Source organism: Lepisma saccharinum, chromosome 1 (genome assembly GCF_977018435.1).
Source record: "Lepisma saccharinum chromosome 1, izLepSacc3.1, whole genome shotgun sequence".
Lineage (NCBI taxonomy): Eukaryota > Metazoa > Arthropoda > Insecta > Zygentoma > Lepismatidae > Lepisma > Lepisma saccharinum.
Window position 1 is genome coordinate 146,490,510 of NC_139229.1, and position 16,621 is coordinate 146,507,130.

A 16,621-nucleotide genomic window follows, 5' to 3' on the forward strand; every position below is an offset into this window, starting at 1 on the left:
CCCGATTTCAATCCACTCTGATGTGATCTCAATATTTTAAAACAATTCCACGCTAAAACTTTCAAAAATGCAGTTACATCAAACCATACTTTTTTCTAAAACCTTACCAGTATCTGTCACAAATTGCAGCAATAATTTCTCACCACTTACCTGCATACATAACTGGGCATCTCTGAGGACGAAGTGGTTGCACTGTAATCAAGGGGTCCTGGTTCAATACCCACTTTAAACTAAGTCCATCCTGATTAGTATATCTGTACATAAAGTGGACTTAAAACAGCAACTCGACAACAACAAAGGCATAACTTCCTAAATTTTTCAGGTTTATTTAGGCTTCAAGTTACACTCATGTGCTTACTTAAATGAGAACGGCAACAATATGTCTCCTCTATATGCAACGACTCCAGCAGGAACCAAAGTTATAGAAATTAAAGTACTACATTAGTAAAATGGATCCTGGATTCAAATTCCATGTGTGGTTTGAATGTTTTACTTTATGTTCAAATTGTTGCAAAACATGTTCTTTTTTTAAATTGTTTCTCGTTTTCATGCAGATCCATCCTTGTTTTAGCATTACACGTAAAAAATACTGAAAATGTATTGTGAATTTTGGATTTCACCTTTGCAGCAGAAAAAAGTGCTAAAGATTCATAGGGTACAGACATGTATTGAGCTATAGCCCTCCATTTTGGAAAAAAAGAAAATGGGAAATTTTATATCTTTCTGGGCAGAAGTGGAAATGGGGTTCATTGACTAGTGGTGCCATAAACACTTAACAAATTTTCTAAGGAGAGTAAGAGTTGTGGTGAGGGATATATCTACATTGAGAATTTTTACAAAACTACAAAATGTCCCCAAATGTGCTATTTTCCTTTGCTTTCTCCTTTTTGCTGATATGTCTAGGATTTCTACCATCCATAAGCATAGTCTTTATTAGGTAGGAAGTTTGTAAACATTCTAGCTTCCGTCCTTTCTTTCCAATACTAAATTTGCACAGTTTGTGTGCAACATACTGAGGTACGAAATATAAAATTTAATATGGATGTTCAATTCAGTTGAATTCTCTGCAACAAGGGTGACAGTGTTCCCTTCCATTTCCTGCCCTGTTTGTGAGTAAGGGAGATGGTTGCATACAAGCACATCCATTTCAAATATGCTAGGAGATATAAGCAGGTAGACGAAGGATCGAGGAGGTTAAAAATAAAAACAAGACAGCAACGAATTTCTTGCAGAATGAAGCTGCACTGAAACAATGCTTTCTTTATTCCATTCATTAGGAATATAACAAAACTATTATTTTTTTTTTCACAAGGCTACATTCTTTGGTAGAACTGAAGAAAAAATTACATACAAGGACATGCTGATGGAAGTTAACAGCCCTCATATTTCTCTTTAATGATCATCACAAAAGAGTTTGGTGTTCTTATGAATGTAAAATTGTTTTACATCAGCAACGCAACTACACTTAACAGGAGAACTTTTCAATTTTTTTTTCTCTCTCTCTTTATGACTGTATTTTGCTACAGTAGTAAAACTACTCACAAATCAGAACACCACTGCATTATAAAGCACTAGAAACTGAAGAATGCAGCTCTATCCAAGGAAATTAAAATTGTAATCAACTTCTAGCTATATTGCCTGCTTTTACTATACCATGTACTTTCATTTAGCTTCCTTTGAACATTTGTTTTTAAACTTTTCCTGTGACAAACATTCATTCTTGCACTGTATCTTTTTATTTGATTTTGGAGTTCAATAATTTAAATGAATAATTTAACACAAAATAAAAAGTAATACATTCTTTTTTTTACATTGTAATAAACAGAAGTAAATGCATCAACAATCATTTTGTCCCAAAGTTAGATTTTTTATGCTAAAAGTAGCCCAAAAAAACTAATGCTATAATTATCCTAGAGTTGTTCTCCACACGATTCTAAATCATTTTAGAGCAATTAGAGTAACAAATGTTAATTGACCTAATATATATAGACAGATAGAAAAAATAAACTTTTTTTATGGTTTAAAAATATTTTAACATTCATAAACTCTTAATTCATATATATACACCAGAGTTGCACTAGAAAAGATGGGGGAGGGGTTATGATGTTGGAATGTCTTCTGCTTTGGCTTCCTTTTCTATTTTTACTCCATTTCCTCCATTCACAATTACATTCAAAATTTTTCCAGGAATTAAAAATTCCACAAAGCACTTACGAAAATGAGAAATTTTACTGCAGATAAACGAAACAAAATTATTACTATCATCACTCAGTCTCAAAACTTTTACTTTTAGGTGAAAATGAAATTCATGTTACATCATAAATGCAGGGTCATTTGCAACTCAGCAACTGACTTCTGAATATTGTTATTCAGTTCTTGGCAAGTGTAAAATTGGTTTATTTGGAGTTGCATTGAACCCCATAGGATATGGTGCCAACTGTTCCAAGATTATTATAGTGTTCAGACATACAGATCATGTTACCTAAATTGTGACAGCCATGTTACTTAAATTGCACATGCACAACCATGATAAGTACAAAAGAAAACATTTGACAGTTGTTATTGTATAGAGAAATTTAGAGGTACAAAAATATATTTGCATAAGAACCAGTGGTGACTCGTGACTTTTTTGGAGTGTAGGAAGAATTTATGGTAAACCGAGGAAGTTTTGAAAAATGCGTTCAATTTCATTCACACGTATCGCTTGTACTATCCTTTGCATTTAGTATGTTAGCTGCAGGCCTATGCTCAAGGTAGGGCAAGGGGCCCTTGCTCCTCACTTTGAACTATGAAATATTCAAATGTGAATGTATAAAAACCGACGAAAATAACATTAATGATATTTCAGATTTTTCAAGAATTTTGATTTTCTTCTCCCTCCCTGTTGTCGAGTAGATTCACGATAACAAAAAGTGCTGCTTAAACTTCAAAATTATGCTAAATGTTTCTAAATTGTGCTGGGATTTATTATTAATTACTTTTTTTTTCCGGATAATTGTAATTCAGCATCTACTTATGTAGAGTTTTGAACTTGCAGTACTTATTCTTAACAGTTATGTAATAATATAAATTTTCCCCAAAAACTGTTTAAAATTGTGCAACAAACAACATGGGTTCAACATAGAACTTAAAAAGATTTGAGAAAATTGTTTACCTCCAAATTTCCACCGATTTTCTACCACAAAATATCCTGACAAACTAAATCGGGCAGGATGAAGAAAATATAGAAGATGGATCATGGCATGTTTGTAAAAAGCTTGCCGCTGGATCGGCATACTCCCTTTTGTTTGAAATATGTCCCCTGGTAAAGTAGAAATAAGATTTGGAGATAATATTATTTCTATTTCCTGAAAACACATTCCATTGAATTCTATTTTTCCTCTCCCAGGGACTGGCATTTGCAGATTTTACCATTATGTCAAAAGCAGGGTGCTAAGTGCCAACATAAAATAAACTGTGCTTGGTTTAGAACAATTTTGCTGGGATTGACAACGCTGATTGAGGAACAACTTTCTGGTTCCTCAGTCCTCGCTGATCTTCGCAACCTCGATGCCCCTCCCTTCACTGTCCCTTCTACCCCTCACAACTGTTTGGAGGATGACCACCGTGGTTCCTCAGCGAGCAGCAGAAAGCCTGTGGCCATTGTCTTTCGGCTGCTAGTGGTGCGTGAGAAAGCAGTCAACTCTTGACAGTAGCTAATCTAGTCAATTGTATGTACTGTACATTGCGTTCATAATTTTATAACGCATTAAACTCCTAAAAAGTAGAGAACTAGAAATAAGTACAAATGAACTGTAGGAAGTTCCTCACTTCCTACATGGAGGAATCACCCCTGATAAGAACTGTTGAAATTAATTGCTTGAAAGTTGTGCCAATATATTTTCTAAGTAACAAAACTCTAGCCATTTATGTAAAGAAGTTAAAATTATCAAAGAAGTAACAGCTGCTGCTGAGAGTAATAAAATTTACTTTCAAGGAAAATAATGGAGATAATAGTAATTAGTAACATAAACTTTTCAGTAAAATGAAATAAAGTTTGTAACAGCTTAGTCACCAAATTCTTCCACTGTAATTCTAATGCAATGATAAAATACTTCTCAAGGTTTTATTTTTCTGATTTTTCTATGGAATTGTTATTATTAATTAGATTTTTATCCAAGATTAAGCCAATTGTTAGAAAAAAGTGTCATGTTCATTGGTCGAGAGTCTCCATGATCGGGCTGATAAGCATAGCTGACATACAGGGTGGCCCAGAAGTCCCGCACCACAGGCTGTATTACAATATTTGTTGAATGTGTTGGCCACCATTGTCAAAACACAACTGTAGGCCCAACCCATCGGAAACCACCTGACAGGCTGGAAGAAGGGGAAAGTTGCAGTAGATAGATTATGAAGCATCTATGATGTTATAATATCTTTGAATCTTCATATACTTTCAACCAGTGGCGTGCCCAAGGGGGGATTGGTGTGGGTTATAACCCCCCCTTTGTGTCCAGTATTTTAAAGAAAAGAACGTCAAAGGCAGGGAAATATGGCAAAATGAGGACTGACTACCTGAAAATATACACATAACCCCTCCCTTTCGAAAATCCTGGGCACGCTACTGCTTTCAACTGTAGATATGCATTCTCTTGCAGGATGTGGGTCACCAAGGCCCGCTCCTCAGTAGTGAACATGGTTCACTTGCAAGAAAAATCGCAAACATTTCACATTTATCGTCATACGCCTATGGTGCGGGACTTTTGGCCCACTCTATAGAATGATACATCACATCTAAGTCTCTGTGTAAAGAATTTAATAAGGTTGGTAATAACAATCTAATATTATCCATACATTCTAGCTGTAGGTTAACACTGTAGTGGTCGCGTGGTTCACAATAGTGATCTTGACCTTGGCTCCCAGTATACCTTCCCCAAACATTCCAGGAACTATGTTTGTTCAACTGTTGTTTGAAATTTATCCATTCTTAGAGATCATATTTCAGTGGAGCACAATAGTGATCCGTGTCACCATTGACAGGAGCATTTTCGGATATTTAGTATTTCTATATATGTAAATACATGTTTCTAAAATCTGTCATAAATATAAGCAGTGGGTGTCCAGACCACCAAAAACCAGTTTGTCATATTTTGGGGAAAGAAAATAACAAGAGTAAGATTCTAAGATATGTATTTTTGTTTGGTTTCATCACATTCAAATGTAATGCACTAGATTTAGAATTTCCTCCCTCCTGTAATGTGTTGGGTGAAATAACTTATTATATTTTGTTAAGTGAACCATAATACTTCAGAAAGGACATTCTAACAACAAAACCAGAGAAATGCTGCAATTAATGGGCAAAATCGATTATATTCCGTAATAACGTGTGACCAATGACAAGAGATTTTTCTGTGCGACCACTGCAGTGTTAAGTTAAAACACACAGCACTATATGTATCTCTCTACAGGTTTTTTAAAACAAGGCAAGAATATGTGCTTGTTTAGATATTAAAAAAAAGAAAAGAAAATGAAACATGTACAGGCCATATGGAAAACACTCTAGTGTTTATATCTTGTAGTGCTTCATACATTACTAACTTTCTAAAAAAAATAATCTGTTGCTTTTGGGCTACTTCTCAACAATATCCAGGACAAACAATAATAAGAAAATCAACAATGTTAAGTACTCCTTACTTACCTTGATTTCCCTAACCATGATATTATAAAATAGCTGCTTCAGAATTTTTTTAATAAACATCACCAGTTTGAAAATATGCCTCTCATGAACAAATAGAACCTCTTCAACAATATTTCAAATATACATCTAAATGGTCCAGCCATTTATACATATGCATGATATACATATATGTAAAAAAAGGAAATATTTATACATATATGTACAATGTTGTATGCATATTATTTTATGTCAGTACTGTACATGTGTCATCTATTAAAATACTATCTTACGGCACAAATACTGTGACAAATACTGGGTGTAAAAACACAGCTCACTATTTTTTAAGTTATTGAGCATCCTAAGTTAAAGCTATACCTGTAATCTAAATATTGCACAGTTTCTAACCATGAACAATATCACACAACTACTCCTCTGCATCTTTGATCAGCACACATCACACGCACACTTGTCATCAGCAACAATGTAATAATATTCTCTCTGTTTTTATGTATATATATCTTTTCATATGTTGAGCACCAAAAAAATATTTTTTTAAATTTCTCTAACAAGTAACGCACTGCGAGTTTTTTTTTTAAAAAGTAAGCATCACATGTAAACCTCACCAAAGCAGTCTTTAACAGAGCTCATGCACTCAAATCCCAAGCGCAGTATTAAAAACATGGACACTTTTCTTTGTTTTTCAGTACAAAATCAATTCTTTCGGAAAAAAAGAAAAATTATTATTTTATTTTACTGTTTAATAAAACTATGCTGGATCATGTTGTCATTGGAATGATGACTCCTTGTGAAAGGTATCAGATTTATGAAACGATGGTCTATTGCGATTTAGCTGCATCTCCTGAGTTGCAAAGTTGTTTTCTGACTTTGGACGGGGAAGGCTAAGTCTATTCAGGCCCTTCCCCAACTCGTTCACACTTTTATCACTTCCGTCGTTTCCCACAGACTCATCCGAGCTCGTTGCATGTTCAGCTTGTTCAGCTAGGGCGTTAACCACTGCACTGATAGTTTTGCTTTCCGTTGTCAAGTCTTCAGAATGATGCGACACAAGGTTGGGGTTCTTCCCAATCTTGTTCAGTCTGCAAGAAATAAATATACTTTAAATTGTGTAGGGCTTTACATTATAAGTATTTAGGAAATAGGAAATGCATACCAGGCAGAAAAATTGTATATTATATATTTCACAGCTTTACAGCATCTTTTTTTCCTGCCTATGTTCTGAAAATGTCATAACGTCATGAAATATCTATAACTTATTGACTCTGGTGATTCCCATTTATTCCTTTCAGCTTTCTTTTGTTTCTTACATCTATATATGTATGTATGATAAACAAAATGAAAAGGAGCCAGAAGGGCTATATAAAAAACTGAGAAGGAAATAGGAAAGATTCAGAAGAAAATGAAAAAAATGTTGTTAATGGTAGAAAAAAAGCCATTGCACTGTCCATGTGGTCTGCTCTGCAAAATATTTAAGTTTTCCCAGTGTCTGTTGAGCGTTTTCCATTCTATTCTTCTACAGTAATTTTTGTTGTTTTTGTTTTATATTGCTTTTCTGCCATTTGTGTTTAATTGCGATAATGATGATGACTGATGATTAGATGAAATTGCCAACCTTCGTGACAGAGTGGTAAGCAACATGCTATGATGCCAGGTCCGAGGTTCGAATCCCAACATGGGCATAGGTGTTCTCTGCGAGTGTTACTTCATTAAAATCATCAATCATCTCATCTTCGCAATTAGCCAAAAGTGGCAGAGAAGCAAGGTAAAATAAACTAATCAGCCAACGATCAGATGACACAACCATAACTTGCAGTGCAAAAACACAAGAACAATTAGAAATACAAACCTACATATCAGTAAATATAATAACTCAGCACTTAAATTCATATAACTTGAATATAAACTATCAAAAAACAATGTATATGGTTTTTAATCCTGGAAATAAACTCAATTTTGACAATATAAACTTACAAATAGATGATAATCAAATCAATTATGAAAATCCGGTAAAATTTTTAGGTTTAGTTATTGATAACAAATTAAGATGGGCATATCATATTGACCAGGTATGCAAGAAAGTAGGGAAAAACTTATATCTCCTAAAACTCCTAACACAATATCATGTGTCTGAAATAAACACAAATCTATACTATGGACTTGCATATCTATACCAGAATATTGCATAATAGCATGGGGAGGAGCTGCACAGGAATACACCCAAAGACTGCTTACTCTACAGAAAAGAGCAATAAGGTATATGTTCAAAATACCAATTAGAAACTCATGTAGAGAAAATAAAATTATGACCATATATTCCCTATATATTTATAAAGTAATTGAATATGTACTAAAACACCGTAAATTAGATAAAAAATCAACCGTCCATCACCACAATACACGTCAAGAAGAGAACTTCCACATACAAGCGCACAGACTTGCTTGCTCTTTCAGACAAATAACCTCATGTTGTATAAATAAAATACCATAACAAAATTCCCACACACATCAAACAAATTACTGAAACTTACAAGAAACTGAAAGCAATTAAACAGTATTTAACAGATATACCTCTATATAATCTCAATGAATTTAAATAGTTAAACTGAATTAGTAAATTGCAGCATCTAAATTACTTTGATATTGTATGTCTCTTATATTTGGATTTTCTCCTTTACAAGTTTAGTATGTGACACTTATAACTGTTTAACCCATATGATATATTTGTATTTTTGTGTTTGCATTTGTTCTTTTCATTGTAATCCTACTCCATTTGCAATATTTAGTGTTGTATGACATTTTCCACACCCTTGGATATGGGTCTACGGAAATAAAGAATTTATTATTATTATTATGAAATTGACGAAGGGATACTCACAAAGATCAGCCTTTCTAACATATAGGTTAGCATAATGTGCTACAGTACCAGAGAGATTCAGATCCTGGCCAAGGTAAGGTTGTTTTATTCTGTCTCGTCCCTCATCCATTCCATTTAAGCATCATTCATTCTCATTACTATGATTCCAAAATAACCAAATATCCAAATGAAAATCTGGAGAGCAAAGGCTACATACCTTTCAGCAGCCACACTCTCCATGGTTCTGCGCATTAATGGATACTGGTCCAACACAGCATTAAAGTGCTCCACGGAGAGCGAGAACAAGTTGCAGTAAGTTTCAGCACGGACGCTTGCCACTCGCCGTGCATTGGTCAGAAGACAAATTTCTCCAAAGTATGAACCATCACTTAAACTCGTCGCCACTTCCCCATTTGCCATCACAATGTCTACGATGCCCTCCTGGATGAAGTACATCTTGGTGCCTATTGTTCCCTCCTTTATAATAATATCCCCTAAAAGAAGAAGATGGAAATATGTGTTTAGTTGGTAAATGAACAGATGTTAAGATATACTGCATCAGCAACCTAAACATATGTAAACACATCAGCAAAATAAGAAATATACTTTATAATAGTAACTGAGTTACAGTTACTTTCCTCAAAGAGTAACTCCGTAACAGTTATAGTTATTCTTTTTAAAACGTTACACAGTTACCATTAATTGTAAGTTAATCTTACAATTACATTATTTGTAACTTAGGAAGGTGTTGCATGTATACAAAGTGACCTGCTCAGGCCCATAGCCAGGCAGGGGCTAGGGTGGCTCAGCCCCCCTGGCACCCCTTGACATTAGGTAAAATTATTTTGTATTCTAATTTCTTTGAGGTGAAGAGTGAAAATGTAAACAGCATATTATTTTGTTCACAAGTTTGCGAGGGATACATTCGCAGAACATGAACAGCAGCTATTCGATTTGTTCATTCATCTTGTTTGTGAGCAGAAGTCTAAGTACCAGCAAGTGTTTAGAAGATTCTCTAGACTTTAGAGCTTCTTTATCTGTAACTTCCCTGCTCCTGTTGCAGCCTCTCGTTTGACAAATATCTGGGACTTTTACATCATCATCCACATTCCTTCCACAGCTGCATCAAATGCCAACAGATCTATAGTTTTGGGAACGAAGAGCAGTTTTATTGCTTTGGCCAGGGTACGGTAGGCACTATGATTGAAGTGAATATTGTACATTTCTACTTGTATGATATAAATACCTGTATCATCAAAAAGAGTATAGTGTGTATATTGGATGGTGTCAGTAGCAGTAAATTAACACTTCAATAAATGTTTTAGAAGGTATAGAAAAGACTGTAGTATTTGCATGATATTTCTAAATTTTATGTTTTATAATAACACAATGCCCCGCCCCACCAATTTACCTTCATTTAATACTGTTAAATTTTTGAAAACTTGACTTGATTTACAAAGCCCCCCTGATAACCCGTGAACCCCCCCTGGAGATCAATTCTAGCTACGGGCCTGAACCTGCTCTATTCCCTACTGTGATGATTGTCTAAAATTAACACTAACGTAAGTAAGTACAAGGGTCATTCAATATATAACCGGAAATATGTCATAACAAATATTAATTACAAGCACCAAGAGAACTACAGTACTATGTTTCAACATAGTCCCATCCTAGTTCAATACACCTATGCCAGTGCTTGATAAGGGCACTGATTCCACAGGAAAAAAAATCATTTGGATGTGTGAGTAACCACTCTTGCACCGCTGACTGGACTTCGTCGTCATTCTGGAACCTCGATCCACTTATTCCATCTTTCAGTGGCTCAAAGGTGTGGAAATCGGAAGGTGCGAGATTAGGTGAATATGGAGGGTTGGGTAAGCACTCCAACTTTAGGTCCTCAATGTAGACAATGTGACACTGGCAGTGTGTGCTCTTGCATTGTCATGGAGCAAAAGCACACCAGTGGACACCAGACCACGTCGTCTCTGCAGAATGGCTGGTTTCAGTTTTTCAGTGTCATGACTGACTACACTTATTTCCATCTGGGAAGCAATTTCACTGACAGTAATTGACACTCCCGTATTAAGTCCTCCACTTGGGCAATGTTGCTTTCCGTGACTGCAGTGACAGAGCGACATGGACGCGGAGCATCTTCAACAATGGTTATGCCCTGTTTGAACTTCTCAGCCCACTCATACACTTGTGATCGACTCTTACAGTTGTCACCGTACTGAACTGTCATGCAGCGATGAATTTCTATCGGTTTCACGCCTTCACTTAACAAAAATCTCAGGACACTTTGCTGCTCCAGCTTGGAGCACTCCTGTAAGGGTGCCGCCATCTTGTGTAACTGTTTCCCAGCATCCCGTGCACGAGGCAGGCATGCCAGCCCCAGCTATGAATAGCTTACAGATGCGTTCACAAAATAACAAACATATAACAATCATGGTCGTATTTTAGATTTTCTATACTACTTTTCTGGTTATTTACATTGTACATTGTACATTACATTAAATATGAAGTTAGAGAAGTAAAGTCTAAGTAAAACTTGAAGTATTTTGCTGGAAGAGATCTGAAAATGTCAACACCCAGATAGCACGTAAGTTAACTGCAAGTTAAATCGAGATTCCATTTAACTTGCAGTTAACTTACGTGCTATCTGGGCAGTATCTATACCTCTCCTTCACTGCTCCCCCACCCTTCCATTCTGAACTTTCCCTACAAAGTGAATTCTACACCAACCATCAATGCTTTTTGATGTGGGTTTCCTTTCGAGAATTGACAGCATCGAAGCAGTCTTGGCTTCCTAACATTGTTGGTATGGATAACAATAGTGATCCACTCATATATTTTCACATGCTATTGCAGTTTCACAACACTCTTGATTTTGGCTCCCAGTGTGCCATCCTGGAACAGTCCAGGAACTATGTTCGTTCAACTGGTATTTGAAATTTATCCAATGTTGACTTGTTACGCATATTAGAGCTCATATTTAGTGATCTGTGGGATGGGAGTATTTTTGTTATCGTAGTATATTATATATATATATATATATATATATATATATATATATATACACGTATATACGTATATATAAGTATGCGTTTCTAAAATCTGTTATAAATGTAAGCAGTCCAGACCACCAAAAACTTCTTTGTGACATTTTTGGGAAAGATATAACAAGAGTAAGGTTCTAAGATATGTATTTTTTTTTGTTTTTTAATCACATCCAAATGCAGTGCACTAGGTTTAGAATTTCCTCCCTCTAATGTGTTGAGTGGTGAAATAACTTACAATTTTTTGTTAAGTGAACTGGAATACTTCAAAAAGGACATTCTCGCTATAAGACCAGATAAACTTTGGCAAATAATGGGTAGAAACGACAATATTCTATGGATCACAATTGTGATCCACTCAGCCACTGCAGTGTTAATGCATGCAACTTGCTCAGTTTGCAAAAGTGAAAAGAAAGAAACACTAAAGTTAAATGAAACCTCCTCTCATGTTAAGGGGCTAAAACATTCCATGGAGGCACTATGTTTTTTTCTGGATGACGTTAGGCTATAACCAATACTGTGCAATTGGTTGGTTCAATCATATTTTTTTGTCACTCTATGCATTTATCATGCCCCTCAGTTCATGCAGAAGATTTAGGCTCTTGGCTCTGCATGTATCTGTTGTGTGCTATAAACAATTACAGCATATTAAGTGTTGTCATCTCAGGATAAGAAAAAGTTTACGTCAACTTATTATCCCATTCAGCATAACATGCCTATGTTACAATTGCACAAACTTTGTGGTGTCAGGTTCTAGGGCATGTTATAATTCATAACTGGCATCTGTCCAGTCTACTTCACTGTCACAAACTGCTTACAACAAGTGAGTGACCAGTAGTGTCCTTGAGAGAGCAAAAAATAGATAGGGGAGGGAGGCAACCAGCTGAGTGCCTGGCTTCTTTGGAAAATCGCTCAATTTTACAAACTATTGCATCTAATAATACTCCTCCTATCCATTTTTATGAAGAGAGTGGTAGCTTGCTTTCGTTACTTGCTCTGGTTACTTGCACAATTACTCGACAAATGTAATCTTAAGACTCAACTCTGCTATGTCCTATGAATGTATTATATAAATTAATGACAAAGAAAGCCAATGTAATTAATTTCAGCATTTGATATTATATTAATATTTGTACAATTTAAAGCATCACAATTAAGCAAATGGGCAAAGTTGAAGTACCAAAGTTAAAAAAAAAAACAATAACACATGTAGCAAGAAGTAATTGAAATATAAAACAGAAAGATGAATGTGGCTGAGAAAGATGAAAAACATATATTTACCTGGTTGGAAGACTTCATATCGAAGTTTAGTTACCACATCCGACACAAAGTTGGGGTCAGCATTTGCAAAAAATGGCACAGAAGCTACCAGAGATCGGCAGTTGTAGTTAATAACATCCTAGAAAAAATATATTCGCTTGAGTTATTATACAGCTGGTCTAATTTATCAATATGTAACAGAGTTTCCCCAAAAGATTTCAAGAAACAAGTAATTTCATGTATTTGTACATTATTACAAAGTTTTAACAATGTTGTAGAATCGCGCTACGATGCAAAAAGTGGCACAAAAAGTAAACTAAAATAAAGCAAATCAACCAACCAATGTTGTGGAATGTTTATTTGAGATTTGGAATTGCTGGTATAGATACACAGAAATTATTAGGACACAGTAAAATTTTAATCAGAGATATTAAATATTATGACTTTCAGATTATGTGTTGTCAAAATTTTAATTAATTTCATTCCAAATTAGAAAAATGTGTGGCAACTTTGACTTATTTAAAATATTAGACTTTTAATATTGTGCTTATCATACAAATGAACATTTTAGTGTAAAACTATTGATAGATTTGGTACATATAATATCTAAAATCACTTAGATGCCTATTAAATTATTGCAATTAGAAAAATTCTTTAGTTTTTGGTGGTGTAAAGTATTGTCGATTTGGATCAGAAAGTCTGGTATTCTACACCAGCATAGACCAGTGTGTCACGAACTTTTACCAACTGTATCAAATTACATGTAAATTATTTACTCCCAATCATAGTTTTTTATGTGTTTTTCTCTCTCTGTCACTGAGACTTAAATAAGATGCACCTTGCTTGTTACATACTGTGAATTATACAAAAGACCACAAACTTGGTTTGATATTTTCTTTTATTTCTATGCACTTGGTCAGAATTACTAGTCTCAAGGTTTGCATAATGCTGACTGCTTTTCACTGCAAATAAAAATAGCAAGTTTAACAAAGGTGTGTGTGTGTAGGGGGGACAGGGGGCGGAATACCCCCACCAACTATTTTGTCCTGAAATTTCCCCCCCCCACCAAACTTTTCCGGAGGGTGGAGTCTTTGTTCTAAAAACGAACATAAACAATTAGTTTTGAAGGCAAATATACTATACTGGAATAACATCGAAAATGCACATACCATTTCTCATCGCCTTTCGTCATCTACCACAAAGTATATAAATATGTAAATAGAACACGTAATAACCTTTAGATGTGAATTTTATGTACGAATCTATTATCTCCTTAAGGTCTCTTAATTTTTGTCATGCAAATCATTGTTCATAGCATTAGTAGTATATTAAAATCTTCAATTTGCAATTGAATTTTGAACGAAGCACAGTCGATGTAATATATTGCATATTTTTAATATAATTTAGTTATTTAATAATTGACATATATTTCATGAATTTATATACATAATGTTTGTCTGTCCATCTGCTCCTTCCGCCCACCAATCTGCAGTGATTTTGCACTCAATTTTCAACAATATATTTGTGAGTACTGGGCTTTCGCCCTTGACTGAAATTAAAATGTCAAAAAGGGGGAGACTCAGCTCCATTGATGAAGAAATGAGACTTGCATTGTCAATGGTTCCAAGGTTGACCTATACTTCTAATAGCATATTTATATCAATAATGCTGGCAATGTATGCTTAATATTTTGGTGTGCTATGCTGAGTCATGCATATTTAATGGTTTATGGTATGATGAGGAATAAGTAGTAGGTTATGGAATACTGTTGTAGACAATGGGATCATTAGACTTTCTGGCCTCACCAGAATTTATACTTAAGTTACATGGATTTATATTGGACATTTCATCACTGTTGTTTTGATTTCATTGTTTCTGAGACATGGTCACTAATTAAGCAGTTGGTGTCATTCCAGTTCATATTGTCTTCCACAATTTTGGTTTCTAAATCTTTTCAACTTTCATGAGTTTGTGCACAACATACCCTGCATGCCTATAGATGATTTCGTACATATTTCTCTCAGTAATCTGACATACCTCTGTGCAAGGTATAGCGAGATTAACAAGTCTGTTATCAATATATTAAGCATAGTTTTACTAACCTCACGAAGTTTTTCTGACAATTCATCCAAAATTGCTTCCTCGTCGAAAAACTTCCCTTGGTACCGATGCTCGAAGTACTCTGTGATCCTCTGGCGCATCTCACGAGGCAGCTTCCGGTACGCCATGTACTCTTCCACTTGTTTTACCTGCAATTGATTGAATTGACAGGTCCACGTAGCAAAACACATATATACACAACACAACATGGACAATGGGTGCACCTGATCAACAACCAAGCCATAGGACAACAGTCAAGGTAACAGAGAGGAAGCTAAAGCATTAATGCTTTCAAAAGTTTAATAGAATTTTAGTAAAGAGGATTCAAAATGTGTACATCATCATAATCAATTCTGTTTCTAATATTAGCAAAGTCTAGTTTAGGTTTATGTTATACTCAAATAGGCTAATCGGAACAGGACCTTCAGTTTAAAGTGTGATACGAACCATGTACCTCCACCAGGAATCGAACCCAGGACACCTTGAATACAAGGTTACAGTTTTACCTATTATGCTATTAGGAGCATAATAGGTAAGTGACTGTATAAGTGATAAAATGAAACTTAATTTTTATTGCATCCCAGATATCTGGTAGTTTTCTCATTAACCCTTAACTGGTGAGGTGGGGTTTGAGCTACCCCATGAATATTTTGAAGTGACTGTACTTACATATTAATCACATCTGATACCTGGAATGTTGAGTACCTTTCAGTCAGTTCTCTAGCAGCTGTGCGAGGATGAGGTTGTGTTGACCTGTGTAAACAGACCAGTGAAATATTGTTGCATATACAGAGTGGGGTGGACTAACCTCACCACTTACGTAACATTTTTTCTGCAATATAAACTGCATGAAAAATGCATCAGTGTAATCTGATTGTATAATATTTTTATTATTCTGTATATCTGTCCTAATAATAAATATTTTGTAAGAATTTGGATTTTTTCCTTCCTTATGAGCTGCAAAAATTTAAAAAACGTGAAGGTGTGCATTATTTGCTTTTCATTTTGCATTTTGAAAAAAATTGCATTTATGTGTATTTTCTGTAATGTTTTGTCTAAATAAGTGATGTAGTTATGTCAATTAAAATCAACTTCATTCATTATTTTATTTTTTGAAATATATTTACAACCATTCCCTTGTAAAAAAAAAAAGGTAAAGTGCTCCCCTGTGCATAGCACCATGCCATGAAGGCGTATAGGGGGTGTGGGGGTAATGCCCCACACTTTCTTGATCCGGACATTTTTTTGTTTGGGGTTTGTCTCACCCCACCTCACCAGTTACATTCCAAAAAATCCACCTCACCAGCTAAGGGTTAACATATTTTTGTCCAGTGCTGGAAGTGCAAAATGTTAGGAGGGGAGATTTTTGCTAGAGCCTTGGGCTATCTGGAGGAATGTCCCTATGTTTTTTTTTTCCAGCAAAAAATGCATCCTTACCATACCATGTCATTGCTGTATCAACTGAAGTACCAAGTCAGCTGTGATTTTGCCTGATTTCTTGCTTTCTTTTTACCTATGGTGAGTTGATCTGTCAGTGCTAAAGCAACGGAATCTGTTGCCTTTGAAACACAGTTGACTGTCAGAGCCTAGTTGTTCCCAGCATGGTGCTGGCAGCAGCATTTTTTGCTTAAATTTCTATGTAGTATTACATCTGTGTGGGCCAAATTACAAGGTAAT

General features: G+C 35.2%; 1 protein-coding gene across 9 annotated transcripts in view; it reads right to left on the minus strand.

Moving 5' to 3' along the window:
- Positions 1-1,250: 1,250 nt before the first annotated feature.
- Ih (hyperpolarization activated cyclic nucleotide gated potassium channel Ih) overlaps positions 1,251-16,621 on the minus strand; it is a 773,850-nt gene continuing 758,479 nt past the window's right edge. For 5 of the 9 annotated variants that reach the window (XM_083140018.1, XM_083140004.1, XM_083140022.1 and 2 more), the window contains 4 exons: positions 14,947-15,096; positions 12,866-12,983; positions 8,746-9,022; positions 1,251-6,753 (listed from right to left, as the gene is read on the minus strand). In XM_083140018.1, coding sequence (XP_082996144.1) covers positions 6,441-6,753; positions 8,746-9,022; positions 12,866-12,983; positions 14,947-15,096 — 858 coding nt within the window. In that variant the 3' untranslated portion in view covers positions 1,251-6,440. The remainder of the gene's footprint in view (positions 6,754-8,745; positions 9,023-12,865; positions 12,984-14,946; positions 15,097-16,621) is intronic. The other 4 variants (XM_083140027.1, XM_083140010.1, XM_083140024.1 and 1 more) reach the window with 1 other exon arrangement.